Genomic DNA, 26,428 nt, shown 5'->3' with positions numbered 1-26,428 from the left:
TCCTGCCTAAGCCTCCTGTGTAGCTGGGTTACAGGCACCCAACACCACGCCCAGCTACTTCTGTATTTTTAGTAGAGATGGGTTTCACCATGTTGGCCAGGCTGGTCTTGAGCTCCTGCCTCTGTCTCCCAAAGTGCTAGAACTACAGGTGACTCAGCGCACCTGGCTATTATTGTCTTCTGTTCCTGGATCCAAACCAGGGTTCCACATTGTATTTAGTTGCCCTGTCTCCTGAGTCTCCTTTGATCTGTGACATCTGCTCCAAATTTACCTATTTTTCATGAGCTCTAGTCTTGAGGAGTATTGGGCTCAGATCTATTCTGTAGAATGTCCCCATTCTGGGTTGTCTGATGTTTTTCCAATGGTTACACTGGAATTATGGGTTTGGGGAAATAACACTACAGATGTAGAGTGCTCTTCACATCACGTATTATGGGGTGAAAGTCAACCACACAGTATCACTGACATTAAGTTTTACCACTTGGTTAAGACAGTGGCTACTAGGTTTCTTTTCTGCAAAGTTACGGCAGTTTTCCATACTCTATATTTTGGAGCTGAGTTACTAACTCACCTTTAAGCAGGAGAGATTTAAATTCTACCTGCTAGATGGAAGAGCAACTATAACTACAATTATGATTTGGAATATTTTTCAAAAGATTTGTCTTCTCTCCATTTTTTTACATAAGTGAAATTTATTGTCATTTATATCTGTGTGGATTCATGGATATTCATTTTATATTTTGTTTTATAAGCCAATCATTCAATACTGCATTATTTTGTTGCTCAAATCATTCTAGCTTTGGCCACTGGAAGCTAATTCGTTTTTATTTCTAAAATATCAGTTATAAGGGATTCCAGGTTAATAAACCCAACATTCTTAAACAGCAGCTCATCTGCAATAATCTTTAATATCTAACCTAATAGTCCTTTCCTACTTAATTATACTCGAGTTAAAATTAATCCTTATATCTTAACCGGTGTTGTGTCATGAATTTATCTCTTTTCCTTTGATATTGATGAAAACTACAACCTATGTGAGCAAGCCAGGTTGTCCAATGGTCAACTTGTGAGGCTTAGTTCTTATAAGGTGATTTTCTGTACTCTAATAATCTAAGCAGCAGTGCAAAATAAATACATGATTCTCTTTTTTTGAGGCAGCAAAGTTTTTACCTAGAAGTCAAGTAGTGACCAAGAAGGTCACAAAACTAGTAAAGATTGACAGGTAGTATTTGCATGCTGATATTTCTTTCCTAGTACGCTTGTAAACTTTCACAAACATATATTTTCAGGTAAGCTTGCATGCCTGTTATATTTAGTATTTTGCATGTGGCCCATTTCTCCTCTCTGTTCTGTGGATACCTGCATTATGAATAGGTTATCAACATTAACATTTTCCAAAGCTTGCATAATACCAATTTGTTAGGAGAAGGTCACCAAATTCTGCTCTGATTTAGCCATACCAGGTGATCACTCACAGTACCAGAAACCCTGGTTTTCCTCTACATGAAGCCAAGACAATTGCCTTCCAACACGGTGGGTCTTCAAGTACAAAGACTAAATTAAAATGTGCTTACAAAGTTTATTTTTAAAGTAATTTAAAACACAGTGTAACCATACATTAAAAATATTGTGGCAATTTAGGAATAAACATGAGGTTATTTACACGGCATACGTATATGTGTTTATATACACAAAGTGCAGATAAATACAGAAACACTACAAAATAAACAAAAAATTCAATGATAATTTACGGACAATCACTTTTATATTTATTACTTAATTTGTCATGTTAATGGCTGCAAAGAAGCTCCTAGTACTGAAACATAATATCTAAACATCTGACTTTTATATAAACTACAGTACCTCAAATTTTAACAGTATATAAATAGGATTCTGAATTAAAAACCCAGGTGTCTTCCCTGCCAAATTTCCTATTTGTAAAGGTTTCAGCTCAGAAATCAAGGATTCCGAAAATCTCAACCTTCCATATGGGGTGATATCTTGGATTTTAAGCATAAATCATGTGCAGGCAGTGTTCTTAGACCAGTTCTTGTGGGCATCATTCTCTGCAAAAAGGAGGCAGTTGAGGGTACATTGGCAGATATAAAACCTCAAAAATGCTGCCATATAGAGATTAAAAGTGTGCATTATATATATGGAGCCATATATAGATTAAAGTATGTATTTTATTTAAAAATGCACACTTTTAATCTATAAGACTAAGTGAATTCAAGGCAAAATTGAGTTGCTGTTAACTCTGGGAGCATAAAGACCATGGGAAACACTGGTGAGAGATGGCAGATGCTACAAAGGGGAGAATGTGGTTATCTAATTGAGGTGGTTTTGACACCTTCAGCCCCTGCCTCCTCCACCAGTTGAGTTTCCCAAGTAGCCCTGTACACAAGCATCTTGCAAGTGGAGAATATTTATGATGGCAATCATGAAAATGGTCTCTGCCTTTTGGGACTCTTCAGTAAGCACACAGGCTCCATTTCTCCATACAGCACCAAGAAAAATTCACACTGAACTTGGCGTCTCTCTCATGAGTGCCAAAGGGAAGAGGGATGATGGGCTGGGCCCCCTAAACCACAAAACACCTTCTGAACATTGGTCTAGGACATGCAGATCAATTTTCTGCCAATGGCTTACTGTGCATGCTGTCAACATTCTTATCTAGACTATTTAAAACAGTGAGTACAGCTACTCTCAAGAAAAACAAAATCCAATTTACTGATTTGATCCTCTAACAGTTCACATCATTCACAAACCTGAGTTTTCCCAAGGTTATTACCAAGGGGAACCAGCACATTTTGAAGCAGGGAGATAATGGTGACAACGAGAGATACAGAGAATGTGTTCAGGAAATTGAGACTAGTTGATGAATACCTGATACTACGTCTGTGAATCAACAGGAGACAGACAGGTCACAGACTGCTCAGAAAAGTTTCTTCGTTTTTTTTTTTAAAGTGTTTTGATTTTGGAAGGTAACAAAAAAGTGTAGAAGGCAAAGTTAAATAGCAATGTCTACTCTAAGGGGAAACCTTTGGTCAAGAGGAAAGAAACTTCTGGACAATAGTCAAGCCTCTGCTGTTTTTCGTGACCTGACCAAGAGATACGATTTCAGGGTCCTATGCAGTGATGTGAGGTCATGCTAATAGATGTGAATTACAAATGTATCATAAAACCAAAGAACAAAATCTGTTCCCTAAATTGCTCGGCCTCTGAATTTAGTCAAAGTGTAAGTCTAGTTGGGGTTCCAAATGCTAAAGAAGGCAACCTGAATACATAATGAAGGTATTTTGAAATTGCTTGAGGCAAAGCTCTGAGGGACTTCTTTAAACTAAAACCACATGAATGGTACCCTTTTCGACAGGGACCAGAATAATGGTTCTAGGAGTGAGAAGGTAAGCAGGGTACACAGGATTAGAGTAAGAAATCTGCTTGCCTCACAGCATGGTGAATTTTTATAAAGCATGCCACATTCTGTATATCTAATTATCATAAAATAAGAATAAAAGTCATATGTATCTTTATTTTTCCTACTTGGAAACCTAGATAATTTGGGGTTTTAAGGTACATTTTTTTTCTTCCACTATCTCTGATAAGAGCCAGCAGACAAATCATTGTTGAGAAACCTGGTTATTTCCATGCATATTACAAAGCACAGGGAACCCATTCAACAAGCAAAATCACTCACATGAAACAAGGAGAACATTACTCATACTTCATGAACATTACAGGAATACAAAGATGATTTTACCGTTCAGCCATTTACACATAACACAACAAAAAAATCCTTCAGTTGACTAGTTTCCATAAACTTGGTAGAGTTATGGCAAAACAAAAGAGTCATCTGTGAAATATACAAATGTTTTGTACTAAGGGATATTTTCACATAACACAAGAGATGATGAAGTTAAACTTAGACCCCTCAATCTCATCGTCATACTGATTATACTGTAAGCAGTGATTAGGGTGCAGAGGTTGCATGTTTCGAAGGTATGAATGTGGCAATTCTAATGTATCTTCACATTGTTTCTGAAAAGCTAAGATTTTGTTATTGAAATACTATTAGAAGTTAAATGTGATCCTCTTCCAGTGTCTGGCATTGCCTTCCTGTGTAATTAACATGCTGTGTGATTTACAGTACATGTCCTGACTTCTCAATGCTCATAAATATCTGTAGGAAACTTACTGTAAGGGAAGGGTAGCTTTAGCCTGTGTCTAGTAGGTGGCCATGACTTGCTTACATTTGTAATCCATTATGAAGGAAAAAGAGCCGTCCTCACAAATCTACAAGATTAAAACTTCAAGCACAAGCACAGTTTGAATCAGTGCCTTTGTAGCTTGTTTTAGCTAAGGGACCATAGCCAGTACTGTGGCTACAACACATGCCTTGCCATCAGATACAAGAGTTAGGCTTCATATCCACATCCTATGCAGTAAAAAAGCTTTAAATCTGAATGGAACATCTGTAGAATTAGCTCACAGACAACTCAGAAGTAGGAACACTTTGTTCTGTGTTCAAATAAAATGATGGTTGAAGGTTGAGATTTCTTTATGTAGCAGCGGGAGAAGTAGGATTCTGAATCTCTCTTTGGAGTCAAGTTGGTCTTTGAAAGAAAACCAATTTGCTTTTAAGAGGTTCTAACATAGCAGGATGCCAGATGATGGCAAGTGCGCTTAAACCCAGGGTGCTGTGTAGAGTAATGGACTGGTACGTTGGTAAACGACCTTCTGTTCCAGCAGAAGGTAATCAGATTGTCAGCAATGCTGTTATTAAGACCAAGGGTCACCAAGGACCTAGACCACGAAGATCCAGCAACACCTTATTACAGTGTACAGAGATCAACAGTAAGAGGTAAAAGAAAAAGATAACCTTTCATCAGAGTTTTACATTACATTGCTAGTTTCTATTACAGAATATTTTTCATTCTTTTGATTCACTGACATTTATTCCTAATTCTGACTCTGTTTACTGTTACTCTACTTGTCAATTCTAATCTATTCTTTTAATTGGTAAAAGCATAACTTTTCTGAGGCATAGTTGTGTGTGTATATGCGTATTTAACCTATTAATTCTAGAAACATGAAAGTAGAAGAGATTGAGACTACAGATTGTAATAGCATGTAAAGAGTTTTGTACAGTTAATACCTGAGTGTCTACACAGTGGGGAACTCTGAAGTTATATGTGAGATGTCAAGAACAAGCAGGTCAGGACTGTGGCACTCAAAGGGCAGATAGCCAGCTTTTCAGGATCTTGAGAAGAAAGGCTCTTTGCCACATATAGATATATTTATAGAAATAATATATTAGAATTATTGAAATAGAAATATAGAATTAATGGTTCATGCATGGCCAGATGCTGATGATATATATAAGTGGACAGTAAATACCTATTATTATGCTGTACAAATTCACTGAAATTCCTAATAAAGGCTGTAAACTAAAAGGCATAAAATAATGTACAGATTTTATTTCTGCTAAAGATCATAAAACAATTTCAACTTCTGTGGTTCAAAGTAATTTAAGGATCTTGTACCTTTGTGTTTATTTTCTGTTTCAAGTAAGGATAGATTTCAGAGGACATAGCTTCCCCTGTAACATTTTCAAACATCTTTTTCATTTGTAGAAGAACATTTCAAAAGCCTAAATTAAATTAACATTAAAATACTTTGACACTTTACAATTTAAGTTTTATGCCTGGATACTGTAGTTTTACTGTTTTCCCACTATTGTAAATATTCTTCTATGATGCCACTATAATGCTACTGGTAGAGAATATGTGCATATAATTCATCAGTATTTATATTTTAATGTAAAATTTTATAAGAATTGCAAAGTTATGAACATAGTTTTACACACCCTCTAAACTAGGGGTCAGCAAACTATAGCCCACGAGCCTAATCTAGCCCGCCACAAAAATATTTGCTATCAGGCCTTTAGAGAAAAAGTTTGCTGATCCCTGTGCTAAATCCACAGAAGATGTCTGGAATTCTGGACAGATTGTTTACAGTGGAATCAGTGTATGACTTAATTTTGCTTCCTTTATAGATATCATATACATTATTGCTTTTGAATAATATCATCTAATTGGAAAACAAATAAAGTTATATTAAAATAAAGACTTATATCCTTGAAATGTTTAGGACCAGCAAAACAATCATATATAAAAGCAGTATCTTTCTAAGAAAAAAAAAATGAATAAACAATTTAAATTACATTTTTAAGTAACAATTTCAGAGATTCTCAGAGAATACCAGGCAGTAAAGGACAGATCTCAAAATCCATGTAGCAGGTTTCTGGTTTCCAAATTTCTGGGATATAGTATTTAATACAGTATTGGAAATATAATTGCTATGGAACAGACACTGGAGAGTTGCATATTATCCAAAAATAAATTTTTCAGAAGCAAGATGTTTTAAAATAAGAAACCAACCAAAAAAGAATGGCCAACAATTTAAACCTTTTTTTTTCCATTAATAAGGAGCTACATAGTCTGCTGGTGAAGAAACTGATAGAAATTGACTGTTTTCACTTAGTGGGCTGATCCCCGTGTATCTGTGTCAGATAAAATCATAGCACTTATTATTCGTTACCATGGATACCATGAAGATACTGCCATCCACTAAATAGTATTAGAGGAAGACAACATAATTTTCTGGAACTAGTCCCGTTTTGCCTTCATAAGTTGCCTTTAACCATCCTGGTTCCACTGATGGGTACACTGGCAAAATAAATAAATAGCACTCAGTCAACATGAGTGTCAAATAATTATATAAACAAGTGGGTTAGACACCCGCATCAGATTGTACACGCACAGTCAGCCCTGGGTGTCTGTGGGGGATTATTTCCAGGACCCCTTGTGGATACCAAAACCTGCGCTTGCTCACATCCCTGATATAAAATGGTGTAATATTTGCATATACCCTAGGGACATCCTCCTGTATGCTTTAAATCATTTCTAGGTTACTTGTAATGCATTTTAAAATGTACATACTATGCAAATAGTTGTAATACTATATTTTTTTAAATTTTTAATTATTAAAATTTTTAAATTTTATATTATTTTTAAAATTTATATTATTTACTTTCCAACCTTTTGATCCATGGCTGGTTAAATTGTGCATGCAGAACCCCTGGATACAGAGGGCCAACTACACACTAAACTCAAATTGTCTAAACAAAACAATGTCACAGCCCTTTAAAGTTAGAATGTGCTTTGCATTCACATAGTCAAATAAAACAATCTCTCTCACTCGTACAAACAGGCACATACACACAAGTGCCTGCAGGGGAGGAATGAATCCAAATGGAATTTAGAAATTTTTATGTATATATGTATGTATGTATGTGGCTTGCCCTCTTAAGCAGCTGGGACTACAGGTGCATGCCACCCAGAAGGATTTGATGTGTTCATGCATGTCCATCATGAGAGGCATGTCCATCTGAGGCTTCTCGCTTCTGCTCTAAACTCATACCATCATACTATTCCTTCATCCTCCCCATGATGATAAACTTAAGCAGAGGGAACTGATGTACTTACCATTAGAAAATATCGCTCCTTGTGGGAAGGAGAGCTCATGGCTGTGCTCTGCTTTACAGGAATACATGGCTTTGGCTTGGCTGAAAGAACAAGACAATTTGTCAAAACCTCAACACTCAACCTAAGTACATCTATATTTAAAACTACTCTTAAAGAATACTATTAATTTTTACTTGTAATTGGAACATAATGTACATAAAGTGCACACGTAAGTGTACATTGGTGCTTTTTCCACTGAACACAGCCATGTTACCAGATCAAGAAATCCAGGATAATTAGCACACTAGAAACCCTTCTTGTGTTTCTAGGAAATGCTCTTCAGGGTCACCCTTGGCTGATAACAACATAGGTACCTTTTAAAGACTGATTTTATTTAATTGTTTAATAAGCTGCCAAATAGGCTGTTTTTACAGCTGTATAGGAACCAAGGTGCCCCAAAGCTTTTTTTTTTCCCCACTTTCATGTTCAGACTATCTGAGGTGAGATCCAAAAATTAAAAGGCTTAAAGAATATGGCAAGTAAGTTGATTAGGTATAATATAGGGAAAATTATAGGATACGTAGATGATAAGTCACAACCGACCATAACTTCACCATCGGGAAGATGACGGGAACAGGTGGAGGCTTTGCAAACTGGAGTACACACATTCTTAAAAAGAGAAGCCAACCACTCAGCTCTCAACCTCTGTCACTATATGCAAATTCGTGCAAAACGTAGTCAGATACTCTTTTTATTTTTCGAGTGAAGCCAGAATTTAGAGTTACATACAAAATATGATCCAAAAATATTTGAGCAGACACTGAAAAGGCATCATCTGAGGCTGCTCATCAAGGCACCAGGCAAGTATCCTTTAATCTGCAACATTCAATGACCTTGGTAAGACTTGCAATTGATCCCAACTGCACGCACTTACCACCTCTTCCACAACCAGAGTCCAAGACAATAGGGTTTCCGACCTGGTTGGTTGAATGGCTTCTTAGCTTCCTAGAACCTCTAGTCTTCTTCTTTTATTCCCTTACAATCCATTTTCTATACAGCAGCCAGAGGGCAGCTTTAAAATGCCCATCAGATCATGTTACGTCCCTGACAACCTTTCAACTGGCTTCCTACTTTGGCCCCTGCCTCTCTATGTCCCCACCTCTGCTCTCCCACTTTACTCCAGTCACAGTGGCCCTCTTTCTTTCCTTCGAACACGCCAAACTCACTCCCACTTCAGGCCAGCAATGGCCATGCCCTGGGATGTTTTCCTCTTGATCTTCACATGGCAATGTACTTCAGGTTCACCTTCAGTTTCAAGAGTTTTGCTGCAGGTCAGGCCTTCTCTAATCATACTCTCTAAAATAGTTGCCCAGGTAACTATCACATCTTCCTGCTTCAAGTCTGCATGGTGTTAGTATATGGTATTTTGTTACTATTGCTGATATTTTTATCTTCTCCCCTAGCTAGCACCAGCAATGTCTGTTGCTTGGTAATAACTCAGTAAATGTTAACTAAATGAATGAGAAAATGGGCACCTTATCTCTCCTCCTTGGGGTCCCAGCCCTATACCTGCAAAGCAGCATCAGCAATATTTGCATCCAAAGCTCTGCCATGCAGCAGCATTACATTATAATTTCATTTCCCTGTTGGCTCAACCCTGGGTCTTAACTCTACACTTCCAGAATGAGGCCCAGCCATTTAAACTGGGGTCCCCAAAGATCATCTGAAGATTGGGAAGCACAGAGAGAAAAATTCTGGACCTGCCTCCTGTCTGTTTCATTAGAGGTGAGCCTCAGGCTGTACTTTCAGAAAGCTTGCTAGGAGGGCACGTTTGGGAATGACCCTCAGCCCACATAGCACAACGTCCCAGTGAAACGTGGTCTAAGGAAGAATGGAGGAAGTAGGACTCGGAGAAGGACAGGACTTTAAAGAACTGTGTGTATGCACGTGAACACCTGCACATGGGTATGCTGGATGCATCCAGGTGGGAAGTGAGAACACTATCAGGCTCTGAAGACTTCTAACAATCAGACTATGGTAGTCTCCAATAGAATATAAACTTTTTCCCTATAAATTTCTAGCCAACTATAACCATTTCATTTGATCAGGATATTACTGAGGACTGCAGAGCCATTTCCCTAAAAAACAGGAATGATTTTTCAAAAAAAATCATATTTGCTAATAGCAACAGCTTTCTCCAGTAAACATTGTCATATTTCTTTGAATCATTATGATAAATTATAAAGAGCTATAAGAAAAAAATTTCCAAAGTTCCAGAAGTGATTACAGTATAATATTCTTTACGATGACATAATTTTCAAAACTACACTTTAAAATGTACCCCAAATCTTGTAATTAATGTTTTAGACATAAATGTTCTTCTTACTTTTATAGTTTTTTATGGGACTGGCTGAGGGAGGCAGAAAGCATACAGAATGATTATATAGCTAAATAAATAAAGACATATATATTGTTAAATGTGTCGAAATCACACAGTCCCAAATACTACCTGTCATGACTTTTCAATTATCTGTGCACTGACTTGACAGAATTTTCTTCTGCTGAGATCTGTAACTGCAGGTGTTAACTCTGCAGAGAGCTTTGATGATTTAATGTAGACTTCTGTATCAGCGAAGTTCCCTCAGGTGCTAATGCTTCCTCTTTTCCTGCCTTGGTGTATTGAAGAAGATGTGAAAATAACACTGTCACCTATTGTGTCTCTCTTCAGAAGATTCTAATCTCTCTTTGAAAAGGATTTTGAAAATTCTGCTTCTTACTGCTTGGGAGAGTCAGGTAATGGCACAGTACCGAAAGCCATTTCTTCCCTTATCCTCAGAAAATGATCTGCCCACAAGCCTCATTCCTAATTCTGAATGCCACTGAATGCATTTAATGAATAAAATTACAAACAAAAGTTTGATTGGGTCAGTGTGCAAAATTTGCCAATGCTTATCTTAAACATAAGAGAAATTTTAAAAATTCACCAAAATTGATACAATGTCATCTGGAGGCCTGCTTAACAATGATACATACACACATTCTGATGCTGTTGACAGTTTCACTTCTGAAGGAAATAGAAGTGCACGGAGGTAGACACTAGAGCAATACTATATATAAAAGTGAAAAGTTTTTTAAATCACAACAATCTTAAGTATTCATCAATAGAGAATAGAGAACTTGGAAAATAAATTAGAGCACACCAATCTAGTGAAGTATTAGACTGCATTTCTTTTTTTTTTTTGAGATAGTGTCTCATTCTGTTGCTCAGGCTGGAAAGCAGCAGTGCAATCATGGCTCACTGCAGTTTCAACTTCCTGAGCTCAGGTGATCTTCCCATCTTATCCCAGGTAGCTGGGACTATTAGGTGTGTACCACCATGCAAACTAATATTTTGTATTTTTTGTAGAGACAGGGTTTCAAATACCTGAGCTCAAGCCATCCACTCGCCTTAAGCCCACAGTTCCACCGTGTTAGCCAGGATGGTCTCAATGTCTTGACCTAATGATCCACCTGCCTTTGCCTCCCAAAGTGCTGGGATTACAGGAGTGAGCCAGCTTAGCTGGAGATTTCTATTTTTTTTTTTTTTTTCCTTTTTTTGAGATGGAGTCTCACTCTGTCACCCAGGCTGGAGTGCAGTGGTGCGATCTTGGCTCACTGCAACCTCTTCCTCCCGAGTTCAAGCCATTCTCCTGCCTCAGCCTCCCGAGGAGCTGGGATTACAGGCACGTACCATCACGCATGGCTAAGGTTTTGTATTTTTAGTAGAGATGGGGCTTTACTGTGTTAGCCAGAATGGTCTTGATCTCCTGACCTCATGATCCACCAGCCTCAGCCTCCTAAAGTGCTGGGATTACAGGCTTGAGCCACCATGCCCAGCCAGAGATTTCTTACAATTAATTACATGTTCTTTTCATAGATTTTTTTTCCAACAAACACTGGCTATTTCCAGCTCGAATATCTGAATGCCTCAATGCTAAAAACGTCCACTTGGGCTGCAGAGTTAAAGCTGCTTGTGTCAAAGCTATGCATATTGCAAAAAATGAAGTGAAAAAGTGAGTAACAAAGTATTTTTAGGTTAAAAATGTGTATTTTATTTACTCATTCAACAATTTTATTGAGCATCGATTGTGTGTTGGGCACTATGATAGCAACAATATAGTGAACTCCCCCACCCTCCCAGTACCCCCGCCCATGTGTCCTTTTCTGTTTGTTTATCACAGGGTAGTTTTCCAAAGGTGGTGAGGGGAACCTGTGGAGGGACGATAGAGGGGCAGGCAGGAGCCTAAGACATCATTGATCTGAAGCTAATGGAATGTATATGATAATTCATTTATTTTGTATTATGTCAGGTTTTAAAGATAGCCGAAAAAATATAAAACAGTTCAACTCTGTTTTGGAAAAATATCATTTTTCAAAAAATCATGTTATTCGTGCTAATATGTAATGGGCTTATTGTTATTTTAAATAAATACATATTTTAAAATGTTTTGTATGAATTTCTAATACAGTAAATATCAATACATATAATCCATAAAAACAGAAGCCCTTTGGGGATCCTTATCGATCTTTTAAATTTATAAAGGCGTTGTGAGATTAAGAAGTTTGACAACCACTGCCAAAGATGAGATTAGAATGCTGTGCACCAAATTTTAACAGTTTTCTTCAGGTGATAAAGTTATAAGTGGTTTTAATTTACTTATTAGTTTTCACATTTTCTAAAGGAAAATCATTAATTTTTTTCCTTTCTTATGTGTGTTATAATGATTTCTGCATCTTATGTGTGTCTTACATAAGTAACTGTGCTCTAAACCAGTGATATACAGCCTTTTAAAAATTCAAACTCACAAATCCATAGAATATACATTCTTCCCAGCACCACATCACACCTGCTCTAAAACTGACCACATAATTGGAAGTAAATCACTCCTCAGCAAATGCAAAAGAATGGAAGTCATAACAAACGGTCTCTCAGACCACAGTGCAATTAAATTAGAACTCAGGATTAAGAAACTCACTCAGAACCGTACAACTACATGGAAACAGAACAACTGGCTCCTGAATGTCAGCTGGATAAACAATGAAATGAAAGCAGAAATAAAGATGTTCTCCTGAGTATAACTGAGACCCATGTCAAGGTTCATATGCCTTTATCATGGTAAGACACAACCTAGTGACATTTGGCTCTTAAAGGGATTTTATAGGTTAAGGAAAACAACTGTAAATAACCAATCTCTGCTTAGGGCTGTGCCAGGCACAAGATATTTTTCTCTATTCCAAAAATTCTCAAACTTTTATGTACAGGAGAATCACTCAGGGAGGTTGACAAAAATGCAGATTCCTCAGGCCTTAGTCTCGGACATTGTGGGTTTATAAGGTCTATGGCAAAACCCTGGAATCTTCATTTTAACAAGTCTTGCAGCACGGCCCCTCCCATTCCAGTGAACTTGCTTTCTTACAGATCTCCCATATGTCTTAGAAGTTAAAAACAGTGTCCTCTCCTGATCTCCTAAACCATTTTTTGCAGCTTCTGCCACTGTTGGTCATGCCTTCTCATCCTGTACATTCTTTTTTGTCTGAACTAAATAAAACCATTCCCCAAAGACCAATGCTTGGCCATGTGTTCTTTTTCATTTAGTAAGCCCCCTTGCTAGGTACCCTCACCTTCACCTATACAGTGTAATTGCTGTGTAGAAGTTTCTTTTTTTTTTGGTTTTGTTTTTCTTTTCTTTTTGAGACGGAGTTTTGCTATTGTTACCCAGGCTGGAGTGCAGTGGCATGATCTCAGCTCACCGCAACCTCCGCCTCCTGGGTTCAAGCAATTCTCCTGCCTCAGCCTCCTGAGTAGCTGGGACTACAGGCGTGCATCATCATGCCCAGCTAATTTTTGTATTTTTAGTAGAGACAGGGTTCACCATGTTGACCAAGATGGTCTCGATCTCTTGACCTCGTGATACACCCGCCTCGGCCTCCCAACCTGCTGGGATTACAGGCGTGAGCCACCGCGCCCAGCCAGAAGTTTCTTAAATGGCATCAAACTCCATGCTCTCTCCTAGTTCCAGCTGCGCATTTCCAGCTGCCTCTCATTGGCCCTCAGCCTCCTCAAACCCTATGGCCAAAACTTTCACTTCCTCCTACATACGCACAAGCTAAGATCAGAAGCTAAACCACCATTCTTTCAGACACTGTCTCAGAGACTTGGAAACTTCTTTACCTGTCTCTTATTCCCAATATCAAAACAGTTGCCCAATCCTGATCCTAGCCTAAAAATCTCCTTATAGCTTTTCATCCTTTCGCTACTCTCCTGATTAAGGCCTTTTAAATCTCACCAGTTCCATCCTAAATGGTTGACTGTTCTCTCACCTTCACAAGCTCCTGGTATGTGATCTGTTCCGGTGCATCATTGATTAGATCACCCACCATGTAGTGCGTGGGGCAATGGCAGAGGGGTTGCTTTTCAAGACCATCCACTAAAATATCCCAACTGGTCTCTTGCCCAAATATGGCTAGGCTTCCTACTGCCTCTATTGGTTCTATCTCTTTCAAGGTCTAATTCAAGGGTAACCTTGAGCTCCTTAGGAAAAAAAAATGAGATAGGCACGGTAGGAGGTTAGTCAGAGAAATTCCCTTAACTTCTGCGAGTTGTTCAGTTTTATTTAAGAGTACGAAAGAATCTGAGGTGACTGTTAAGAGTTAGTGTTTAGTGTTTAAATACCACTAATATATTAATTAGAGGCTTGAGCGTCTTAGGCAACCTGTTTCAACAATAATCGTAATAATAGTTATTAATGTAGAAACCATCTACAGTGTACCTGTCCTGTTTAAACACAGTATGGTGTACATTCCCAACAATGTGGCAAGCTGAGATTACTACCTTCAGTGTATACATATAGAAAATAGATTCCACAAAATCTGTAACTCTGAGGTTACACAAACTAGAAAGTGGTGAACTAAAAATGTGAACTAGGGTCTCTGTCACCTAAAGTTTGTTTGTGTTCCCCTGTGCCTATCTCAGTGAAAAGTTGTGACACAAATCACAAGTGTTGTGGACTGACAGACTGCAACTCTGAAGGTAGAACTGAGTGAGCTCTAAGTTTATGCTGATCCCCATTAGAGGTAGATTTAGAGTATTCAGAATGTAAAAACATATGAAAGAAGTATGAGTTGGTCAGGCGCGGTGGCTCACACCTGTAATCCCAGTACTTCGGGAGTCTGAGCGGGTGGATCACCTGAGATCAGGAGTTCAAGACCAGCCTGGCCGACCTGGTAAAACCCCATCTGTACTAAAATTACAAAAATTAGCTGGGTGTGGTGGTGGGTGCCTGTAATCCCAGCTACTCAGGAGGCAGGAGAATCACTTGAACCCGGGAGGTGGAGGTTGCAGTGAGCTGAGATTGTGCCAATGTCTCACACTGGGCAAGAGAGTAAGACTCTGCCTCAAATAAAAAAAAAAAAGGAGTAGAGTTGACTGTTAAACATCTGAGTTTTTATTATGTTTTGGCTTTCCGATTTACATTATCCATAGCTTGTTTTCTTAAAGCTCTATGAGGATTACCTCTTTGGTTACGATTACTTGAGTTTTTACCTAACAGGTAGACTCTTTTTAGAGCTTCCTAATAAAAGGGCTCCATCTAGTGAGCAATTCAACCATACGGCACAACAGAAGAAGTAGCAAGGTTAAAATCCTTTATAGTAAGACTTAAAAAGAAAATCTCAGAGAAATTTTCTTTGCTATGACACTCATGGGGTGTAGTTTTCACCATGTCTTGGTCAAAAGGAAGCAGATAAAGACGTTGCTGACAGAGGTAAGGTGTGAGCACTGTGGGCTCAGCTATTTAAATGATAGGCAATGACCATTATTCTAGGAAGATTCCAAAGTGGGTCTACTCTGTACAGTTAAAAAAAAACCTAATACAGCCAGGTGCAGTGGCTCATGCCTGTAATCCCAGCACTTTGGGAGGTTGAGGTGGGCGGATCACGAGGTCAGGAGATCGAGACCATCCTGGCTGACATGGTGAAACCCTGTCTCTACTAAAAATACAAAAAATTATCTGGACATGATGTCCTGTACCTACAGTCACAGCAACTCGGGAGACTGAGGCAGGAGAATCGCTTGAACCTGAGAGTTGGAGGTTGCAGTGAGCTGAGATCGCACCACTGCATTCCTGCCTGGGTGGCAGAATGAGACTCCATCTCAAACAAGACAAAACATAAAACCTAATACATGATGGCCCTCACTGGGCTTTGAACAAAACCAAAAAGGGTATGAAGGTCATTGTTATCCTTAATAACTATCACATGCCCAGTAACATATAGGTACTTTTAAAATGTTTGCTGTAAAAGTTCACATACTTTAATAGTTTGATAAAAATTATTTGGTTAAATAACTTTTAGAGAAACTATACAGCAATAACTCAATTATCTGTGATTCCTTTACTTCACAGCCTCAATTAGCCAGACATGAGATGCTCAAAAATGTCTTGGTACATTTAAAGGAGAAATCAAGATTTCTTCTTCAAGTTTTCCCATGTATATGCTATTTCAACATTAAGCATTTCTGGAGTGTCTCCTACCCGTACGTACTAGCTGCTGATAATAAAAAAAGAAAATAGTGAAAAGCCCCTGCCTATATTACATTCCATTATTCGAATTAAAAACCAAAGCCCACTGTAGATCAGAAGAATACATTTGAAAGCAAAAAGAGTAAAGCAGGAACTTTAGAAGCAACCACATTAACAGCAGCAATGTAACAACTCATAATGGAGCGGAATGTAAAATCTGAGAACCCTAATGAAGTTCTGTACTCGTTTAGAATAGCCTTGGGCAATTAACTCTACAACATGTCAGTGGTCCTTAAGAGTAACCATATTTTTCAATGGATGTCCATGATGATTGCTTCAGAAAAAGTTACATAACTTTTAAAAATCAAGAACATGCTTTTGAAAAGTATTCCTAAAATGACTGTCATCAAAGCTGTAAGAAGGATTATAGCAACTTTTATCTTCTAGTAAATGCATTTGTTTAGAACCCTTCTGTGAAGATTTCAGCAAATGAGACATCACTATAACAATCTGAGAGGATAAATGCTGTTTATAGACATGGCTTCCTCTGAAGGGCCACTGGGTGTAAGTTTGCCATCTGCATAACAGAGAGTTGGAGCTATCACAGAGTGCCACATCAATACAAAGCAACAATGTCACCACTTTTTTTTTTATAAAAAAATGCATTTAAAGGTTTTGAGAACTTACCGCCCAGAAGAAACTGGCTTAGGCGAACCAACATTTTCAAACAGTTGAGCTTTTGCTGCCACTCTGAAAAATGATTTAAAATGCAAGTTTTATGAAGTCAATCACATTCATTCTGCTTAAACTGAAATTCAGGATTACCAGTTAAACGAGACAAAAAATGGTTAAGAACCACTTCCAAAATTGGGACAGAATTTTAATTGTTTTAAGCTTTAATGTCAATGAGACTTTTAGATCTAACCTCCAGCTTACAGAGTATCAGACTGCAGTAAACCTACAGCTACTTCCTCTGGGGATCTTACCGTCCTCATCCTTTTTATCCCAAAAAAACATGGGAGCAGTAAAAGGAACATTTTCTCTCTACTCTGCTCCCCGCAGCACTTACCGACTCCTGTGGAGCCACAAGTGAAGATGCAAAGAATCAAATCATGTTGACAAAAGAACTGTTTTCATTCTGTTAGCTAACAAAACACTAGTTATAACACTATCTTGAGTATTTTTTTATATGTGAACATACGTCTGTTGAGTGAAAAGGACAAACTCTGAAAATATGGCCAATAAACTAATCTGTGGATTTACATCTTGTTTTGAACCAAGGAGGGCAAGACAGACAGGATATGATCTAGTTGAACAGGTAAGACTATTGGGTATGACTGAAAAGAACTGAAAGAGTTTCTATATTTGCTGGAAGACGATATAAGATTCTTTGATGATCTAAGCTAGATTAAAAAAAAAATCTATCTTACTTCTTTAATCGACAAACTATTCTCCCAGAGCCAAGCCATTTGATAATCTCAAAGATCATTTTAGACCTAATATAGAACATACATTTTTCTCATTTGAATTTCTTCTTTAACAGTACAATCACAAAACAGAAGCTTTTCTCTTTCCTCCACAGAGAATGGAGTTTCTAGTCTCTCATCTTCCCTAACATATTGGCTTAACATTTCTCTCCCTTAATGGCTAGAACTATACACAGTGGTTAGTAGACACTTTGACAAATATATTTGCCTATACCACTGTAACTGGATTTCCAACAAACAGAGATAACTTACGTTGAACCTGCTCTGCAACCAAAAGGTTCTTGTCCAAGAAAACGATGAACTAATGAATTTATGGCACAGTTCCTATAGAAATCGGCTTAGTAAAATGTCTTACTGGGCTTTTAATGAATAATTAAAATGTCAGGAAGAATACTATCATATTAAAAATGGGGATGGTATAACAGAGAGAACACAGAATTGAAGTCAGAGAACCCTAGGTTGGAAACCTTAGAAAGCATCAATTTTCATCATCTCTAAAATGTGGTTTATACTCCCCATTTCAAAAGGACACTGCAGACCTTAGAAGAGGTAACTCATGTAAAGACATCTAGTAATGGCTCAGATAGCATTAGGAAATTCTCAGCAAATGTCAGAGAAACAAAATGAAAGGAAGAGAAACTTTATATATCTCTGGATGTTGCTTGCTTCCATTGTTCTTCTTTCCCCACTGCCTCCTCCCGTCTGTGTTCCCTTCTCCTATCAGCCTTTACACCTCTGTATCATTTCCTTTGATGAGAAGTACCCTCTTTTGCCTTTCATGTTCCTAATTCTCCACTAGCTTGTTTAAATCACTGAGGACTCAGGTAGGGGTGTAGAATGGAAGAGAGAAAGAAGCTGCTTTAAAATAGAAGAGCAGGGATCTGGCTTATAGTCAATACATGACAGTCTCCAGCTGAGAGATGGATGTTTGTCTTTCATAGGAACGCTTTAATTTCAAAGCTTATAACTATTGTATTATACATCAATTTTCATTTCCTCAAATTAAGTCATTGATCTGCTTCAAAGGAAAGTGCTTGAAGTGCTGCCCTGCGAGATTCTGTATATATGCGAAAACTACTCTAACTTACACATCACTTATAGAATAGAGTCCTACAGAAGTGGACTGTACCCACTCTACAGATGAAGTATTCCCAACTTATTCAACTTGTGGAATTCCCAAGAGTTCTGAAACACTCATCTCCTCGATATCCCTGGGAGACACAGTAAACATATAAACTCTCACTTACACTGAGCCAGGACGCTGATAGCCATTGCTTGAGGCAGTGTCTAGTCTTAACCTCCTGCACATTTTCGGAGGCAGGTCTGGGTTTGGTGAAGCTTTGGGTGTCTCCTTGGAACCTACAGAAGTTAAGCTTTGAATAGATCCACTGTAGCTCCTGTTTCCTAAAAAGAAAGCCCAAGAAAATAGGCAAGGTGCTATTAGACAACATAATAGCAATAACACAGTACATGTGCATAACAAAAGGAAGCATTTTTCTCTGAGCCCGAATGGGAAGGTACAGAATGTTCTTTGAGCACAGCAACCCATCGCACAGGGAGATCAAAATCTGCAGTAATTACAAAGACATCACTTCACAGACATGGAAAGATTCAGGAAAAATGTCACAGTGCCTAGGTTATAAAATCCAAGCACAGGAACAAAGTAGATAAGCATCATTAGTTTCTTCACCATTAACTTTATCCCTGCTTAATCATGCTGAATAATCCAGCAAAAGTGATACTGAGAAAATAACATCTTGCACAAGTTCCACTCTGGTTTACCTTCAGCTGCAGAGATGGATCTGAGAGAAGTAGCAGAAGCTCTTTTCAGTCCTGAATGCCCATAAGGCCCTTTCTTGACTAGGTCTATCGGTGGGGAAATGTCCCCTGGGCTGGTGACCGAAGCAACACTCTGGCAATCTGATTCTGCATCTGTTTTGGTTGCATCTTCTCTAGAACTTGATTCAGGACTAGTTGTCCAGAGACCAAGGCTTTTCTGTCCATTGGAAGATGACGGGGTTGCAATCCAAGGAATCCCTCCAGATTTCTCCCGGGGCTGGCAGGAAGCTGACTTTGTAGTGCTATTTTGTTCAGAGGAATGAGAAGAGAGTGACTCAATGCTCCCCATTGGTGTGCTGTCTGGGCTGCTGCTATAGGAGTCACCTGAGGAGTAGGCGGGAGAGAGACAAAAGCAAGTGTAACTATCTACTGATAACAGCGTCACTAAAACCCTTCTGTTCTCTAACTTAGCATGTGTTCTGTGGCCACCTGACCCTATTTAAGGGGTAGGCCCCTACCTTGTATGGAGAATTGTCCTCAGTACTGGAGAAAGGCTTTAAAATATGCATTTGAACTCACCGAATGTATTTTTCAAGAGTGTTTTAGGAAAATTATATATGTACCCATGAACTATCTACCTTTAGGTAATGACTTTACTTCTTGAAGCATAAGTGGGCTGACTTGAATTCAGACAAGATTTGTTTATGAAACAGAATTCAGAAGTAAGAGAAATAAGATTCCTTCATGACATTACAAGGAATCAATGAAAGGGGGTATAGTAATGACATATTTCTGCTTTCTTTTACTTTTCTGATCGTAAGTGATTAATTCCAAGTTACAAAGGACTCAGCCTTCTTTCATTCAAAGGCACCATTAAATATCAGTAGTAAATTTCAAGCACCTCAATTTTCAAAGGCTTTTTTCCTTTCCAGCTAAGAATATAGAAATGTAAGAAACTGACTATTTCTCTGGGTTTATTTTCTAATGTTCCTAAAAGCAAGTTATAGGAAAAATCAGATAAAGCGTAATAATACATTCACATATATCCAAATGAAAAATTTGTTAACTATTTTTATTTTTTAAAAATTTTCTGGGTACATGGTAGGTATATATATTTATGGAGAACATGGGATATTTTGATACAGGTGTGCAATGTGAAATAAGCACATCATGGAAATGGGGTATGCATCTCGTCAGGCATTTATCCTTTGAGTTACAAACAATCCAATTACATTCTTTTAGTTATTTAAATACAATTGTTATTTTAATACAGTAACAATTGTATTAAATTGTTTTTGACTGTTTTCTGTTAAATATTGACTGTGGGCAAAAGATTGGGGTGGGGGGGTATAAAACAGAATGAGAACTGCCACAGTTTAATGCATGCCAGGGTCTCAAGGTGCCACCCACATCACCTGGGGCTTGGCTTAGGATTGTAAGTTAATGATAATATGTGTTGTTTTTTTTTTAATTTCTTTTCTTTTTCAGACACTGATACCCAAGAGATAATGCTTTAAGAACATAATGTGAAAGAAGGAAGAAAATGACAGCTTCAGTCAGACTTTGTCTTGATTTCTTCTTTACCACTTTGACAATAGGACAAAACCTGCTACAAAGTAGCACCCAGTGTACTTAATCACAGTTGCAGAAAAAAGGGTCTTGAGCAAACTACTTCTTTCCTTTTGTATCAATAATGAATTTGCTTACCCAAGCAACCTTACAGCTACTGACAGAGAATATACAAATGATAAAAGAGGAGGTGTTGGGAAAAGAGCATCAGTGAGAACATCTTCTCTTTCTACCTAATTACCAATACAGTGAAGTACAGCTGAATTAAAGAATGAAGAAAGCATCTCGCTAAGGTCGCGTGCACTTACTATCGGGTTCCGCCAGGCATGGAGTATACCTCCCTCTGGGCTTCCTAGATCCTGTAGACAGGCAGATTGCTCGTGTCCTTCGGGATCCAGATCGAGACTGAGGCTGAGGAAGAGGAATGCTTGGGTCTGGAGCAGTATGAAAAATCTATATATAAGAAAAATGGACCAAGGTCAATAAAAGGGTGATATTGCCACTTTCATCATAAAATAAGCTTTGAGAGTTCTTAGTCTTAGAACTATGTGCTACTTAATCAGCTACAAAAAATGAATATCCTAGAGCAACTGTAACTTTTCCATTTATGTGGAGTATTATTTCTTTCTCTGGGTTTTCTTTTTCATTCTCTCCCATTCCCCAAAAGTAAAATTTAGAAGATCTTTCAATGATTTTAAGAAACCTTCCAAATATGAATAAATGTCCATGTCAAGCCATATTGATTGTTTTTATTGTAATAGTCTCTTTCCACCTTCATGCTCTGAAAAAACATAACCTGAGAGGAACTGAGGCTCATTCTGTATTATTTTTCCCACTGAATGGCTCCTTGCTTCTCAGGAGAAGATGCTGCCTTGCTGTTGGCTCTGAGCTGTCAAGGAATGTGACAAGCTGCAGGTAAAGGTATGAGCAGAGCTATAGGACACAGCCATGGGCTGTTGGGTTGTGAGACAGCTTGTGCCCTTGTATGCACACTAAGGGCATGCTTCTGTGGGTGCTGGGAAGGGACCCAAGGGAGGAGAGGGGCTTAGTCATTCTCTCACAAGGACCAGATCAGAGATAAAAGGATTGCAAATTATTAGACCTTAAATGGCTGAATTTGCTTAAAAATCCAATTAATTCAGCTTTCAAAATTTCCTGTTTCCATAGTTATTCCAAGATTTTTTTTTTTCCCCCAAAAAATTCATCTTAGGGACTAGATATAGAGAAGACTTCAAGACTGTTCCCTGTATTTTTTCTTTTGTTTAGTTAGAACATTACTTTTAAATAATTAAGAGTTTGATTTCAAAGGGATACAAAGAGAAGGTTAAATAGACCCAGCCACAAAGTGGTTTTAAAGTGTTCTCTGTATAGGATTAATAAATTTACCACACAATGTAAAGAAGAAAACCTTTAGCAGTCAATTATGCAGAAAGCCATCTAACTTAAGAATTTTGAGAAGCACTTAACAACGAAAGAAAATTGAAGTCCCCATGAAGAAGTAATTTATACAAAACTTATGAACTTTTTACATTTCATAAGAATAAATGATTGGAATATAAAGCTCACAGATGATACAAATGCAAAATTTTGTTTTAAAAGATATAAAACTTGACACTTCCCCATGAAAATTCAGCATACCTTTTCATAGTGCTCTATCAGAATTTCTACCACAATATTCTGAAATTTAATATTCATCATAGCAGCCACAGTTTCTTCCTGTGCTCTCATTAGTGTTGGGCCAAATATGACACCAAGATTTGAGACGGTCATGAGATTTTGTTGGCTGTGCAGTGATACTCTGCAAATAAAGAGCAACAAAAATATCTTAAGTTACATGTTTCAAAATTATGAAATAGTCTCTTCTATCGAATTTGTGGTGCAAAAAATATAAAATATGCCATTATAGGCAAATTGTCCTACTTTTAACCACTTCCAATTGGCATTTGGAGTATGGCCTAAAAAGATGTAAACAGTTAACATTAGTTCAAGTAAAACATAATTACAAACAAACCAAAATCCATTAAAGAAAAAAACCCCTAATTTCCTAAATCAAGTACAATTACCCTAGAAAGATGATCAGCTGTTTGGTATTGTCAATGCTAGTATAATTTTTTTGGAACAAACAGTTAAGAGTAGACTGGTAGCAATTATATTCAGACTCAGCAAACATATTACTGAGAACCTACTGCCAGGAATTTTCATATATATTATTGAATTTAATCTTCCCAGTAAGTCAGATATTCCTATTGTACAAATTTTAAAAACCTCAGAAGCTCCTAAAGAAATGTGTATTTTGAGGTCACAACAAATTCAGGACAGAGATGCTGTTTCAATTCAGGTCTCCTGACAGCAAGTAAGTGGGTTCCTTGAGCTCCCAGGATGGATCAATCGCCAACACATGTTTCTTTTCTTTCTCCTTCCCTCTCTCCTTCTTCTGTTCCTTCCTCCCCACCTCTCCCACCTCCCCCTCCCCCCACTTCCTTCCTTCCATCCATTCAAAACTTCCCTGAATGCCTCCCTAGTGCCGGGTGCTGTGCTAGGCCAACAGTGAGACAAGACCTGGTAGCACCATTGCTGGCTTGACAATAAAATGAAAAACCTCTGGTAACAGTGACCCGAGTGAAGTACTTCTAGCAACTATCAAGGATGACTTTGACTAGTTCATTAATTTATTCTGGAAATTAGATACATTCTGTACAGGAAACCTCATTCGTTTGACTTAACCACTCATTTTTCTTATTCCAAGTCAAGTTACTAGTATAACACAAGACTACGTTTATATCTGACTGACCATGCATCACAAACTGCATTCTACAACCAAAAGTGAGATTTTATGGGAAATCCGGGATGTTAGACTATCCATGCAACTCCTGACACAGGGTAGGAAGAGAAGACTGCCACACTGACTGACATTTTCCTTATGCCATAGAGAACACTAGCTAAGAAAGCATTTAGTTCAAGTAAGAAGAGTTTCAATCCAAGTTCCCTTTTAATATAATCAAATATTATACATTAATTGCTTAATATGTATTAGAAAATCTACTCAGGAAAGTAGTATGTAAATGTAATAAGCCTATCTAGTTTCAAAGCTGGATCCATCTCTTGGAAGTTGGGTGGGCTAGGTTATGTTATTTAATATCTCTAGGTTTCAGTTTCCTTATCTTTAAATTATATATATATATATATATATATATATATATATATATATATATATATATATATATATATATATAAAACAACCCATATTGGGTTGTTACGAGAATTAAATGAAATAATAAATTAAATTATATATGATCTCAAGATAATATTTTCCCCTGAAATTAAATTAGCATTAAGGACTTTTGCTAAAATGTCATAGTTCCTACAATGTAAATAAAGTGGAATACAGTTAATATTAAGCTTATTAGGAATAAACCTGGGAATCTCAAAACCTTGGTTTAGAAAAGGTGGGTTGATGACTACATTGCACAGAAGACGGATTATTTTGATAACTGATTTCCTTTTCACTGCATTTTTCCTTCTGCTGGGTTGCTCAGTTGATACAGACTCCTACCACTCACCATTTCAGTAGGTTCTATAACTTATTCCCTCAACTCATGTAGGGAGCTGATACCCAACTGCTAACTTCTGGAACATCTCCCTTTCTTTTATTTAAAGAGGAAAATGTATATCAGGATCTGCCCATTTGTATTGTTTCAACTGAATGAAACAACTGAAAAGGCCCTCACTGGGAATTCGGCCTCTACAGCCCAGAGAATTCTCTGCCTCCAACTAGCCACACACCTACGGTGGATGGCTTTACCTGAGGTGCAGCGGGCCAAGAATATTGGCACCACAATCTCCCTTATTTCCGGGCTACCTCCTTCAGCAAGTGCCAAGAGCAATGGGTCAAAGATTTTGGCCTGGGGAGTGTACTCCATAAGAACAGAAAACTCTGAGCCTCTCGCGAAATTGTAAGAAATAACTAGGGAAAGAGACAGTCAAAAAGAGCCCTCTTAGCATCATAACAAGTCTCAAAGATTGTTTTTTTTTGTTTGTTTTTTCTTTTTAAAGTGACCCTGCAAGGAGCCAGAATTTAACTAGATATGCTCCAGTGTGTTGTCGAAAACAACAGAGCAATCTCCCAGCAGTTAGTGAAAACTAACAAGCTGGGTATGATACCAAATGAAGCAGACAGCTTTATAGATCAGCTAAGGAAATAAACAGAACTCTGCTGAAACTACTGTTACCCCTGGGTGACTGTGGTCATGTCCGAGGCTGCATTCTCTGAAGAGATAATAGAAGATGCTTCACACTGAGGGGGAAATAGACTTTATTAAAATAGTTCACTAAAAAAGAGACTAAATAAATAGGTTGGGCAGAGTGGCTCAAACCTGTAATCTCAGCACTTTGGGAGGCCGAGGCAGATCACCTGAGGTCAGGAGTTCGAGACCAGCCTGACCAACATGGTGAAACTTCACCTCTACTAAAAATACAAAATTAGCCAGGTATGAGGGCAGGTGCCTGTAATCCCAGCCACCTGGGAGGCTGAAGCAGGAGAACTGCTTGGACCCGGGAGGCAGAGGTTGCAGTGAGCCGAGATCATGCCATGTACTCCAGCCTGGGTGACAGAGGGAGACTCCATCTCAAAAAAAGAAAAAAAAGGAATAAACAAGTAAACAACAATAAAAGCAACAGAGGATCAGTATTAGTATCTAGAGTTATTGTAAAAGAGTAGCTAAAATGCCATGTCTTCAACCAAAAATTATGACAATGTAAAGAAACAGGAAAGTGTGACTCATGCACCAGGAGAAAGGTGGATAACAAAAACTGCCTGTAAGCAGGCCCAAATGTCAGATTTAACAGAAAAATACTTCAAAGAAGTCATTATAAGTATATCCAAAGTCCTCATGAAAACCATGTCTAAAAATAAAGTATGGCAGTGTGATGGCAATGTTTCATCAAATAGAGAATATAAATAATAACAGAGTATTCTAAAAATAAGAACCAAATGGAAATAGAAGTGTAAATGTACAGTAGCTGAAATGAAAAATTCATTACTGTGGTTCAACACTAAATTTGACCTGGCAGAAGAGTAAATCAGTAAACCTGAAGTATCAATAGAGATTATGCAATCTGAGGAATGGAGAGAAAGAAAAAAAATGAAGATAGATCATCAGAAAAAAACGCTGTGATATTATAAAGCACACTAATAAATCTATTATGGGAGTACCAGAAGCAGAGGAAAGAGAGAAGTAGAAAAAAATATTCAAAGATGCAGTAGCTGAAAATTTTCCAAATTTGATTGAAAACATTAATCTGCATATCCAAGAAGCTCAACAAACTCCAAGTAGAATAATTGCAAAGATATCCACAGCAAGACATATAACAGGAAAAGTGCTGAAAGCCAAAGAAAAAAAGAAAAATTATGAAAGCAGCAAGAGAAAAAGTCTTATTGGGGTCTACAAGGAGCCCCAATAAGTTTATCAACTGATTTCTCGGTAGAAACAATAAAGGCTAGAAGGCAGTG

General features: G+C 37.8%; 1 protein-coding gene across 2 annotated transcripts in view; it reads right to left on the bottom strand.

Annotated features, from left to right (window-relative positions):
• Positions 1 to 1,559: 1,559 nt before the first annotated feature.
• Positions 1,560 to 26,428, bottom strand: part of ARHGAP42 (Rho GTPase activating protein 42) — a 308,974-nt gene continuing 284,105 nt past the window's right edge. The window contains exons 18-24 of one of the 2 annotated variants that reach the window (XM_017545919.2): positions 22,558 to 22,717; positions 21,228 to 21,372; positions 19,354 to 19,734; positions 18,819 to 18,975; positions 16,772 to 16,834; positions 7,548 to 7,627; positions 1,560 to 6,728 (exon numbers count right to left, since the gene is read on the bottom strand). In XM_017545919.2, coding sequence (XP_017401408.1) covers positions 6,640 to 6,728; positions 7,548 to 7,627; positions 16,772 to 16,834; positions 18,819 to 18,975; positions 19,354 to 19,734; positions 21,228 to 21,372; positions 22,558 to 22,717 — 1,075 coding nt within the window. In that variant the 3' untranslated portion in view covers positions 1,560 to 6,639. Of the gene's footprint in view, positions 6,729 to 7,547; positions 7,628 to 16,326; positions 16,698 to 16,771; positions 16,835 to 18,818; positions 18,976 to 19,353; positions 19,735 to 21,227; positions 21,373 to 22,557; positions 22,718 to 26,428 lie in introns of those variants that run through there. The other variant, XM_037744744.1, reaches the window with a different exon arrangement.

Source organism: Cebus imitator, unplaced genomic scaffold, assembly GCF_001604975.1.
Source record: "Cebus imitator isolate Cc_AM_T3 unplaced genomic scaffold, Cebus_imitator-1.0 Scaffold182, whole genome shotgun sequence".
In the NCBI taxonomy this organism is placed as follows: domain Eukaryota; kingdom Metazoa; phylum Chordata; class Mammalia; order Primates; family Cebidae; genus Cebus; species Cebus imitator.
This window is presented reverse-complemented; position numbering and strand designations above follow the sequence as displayed.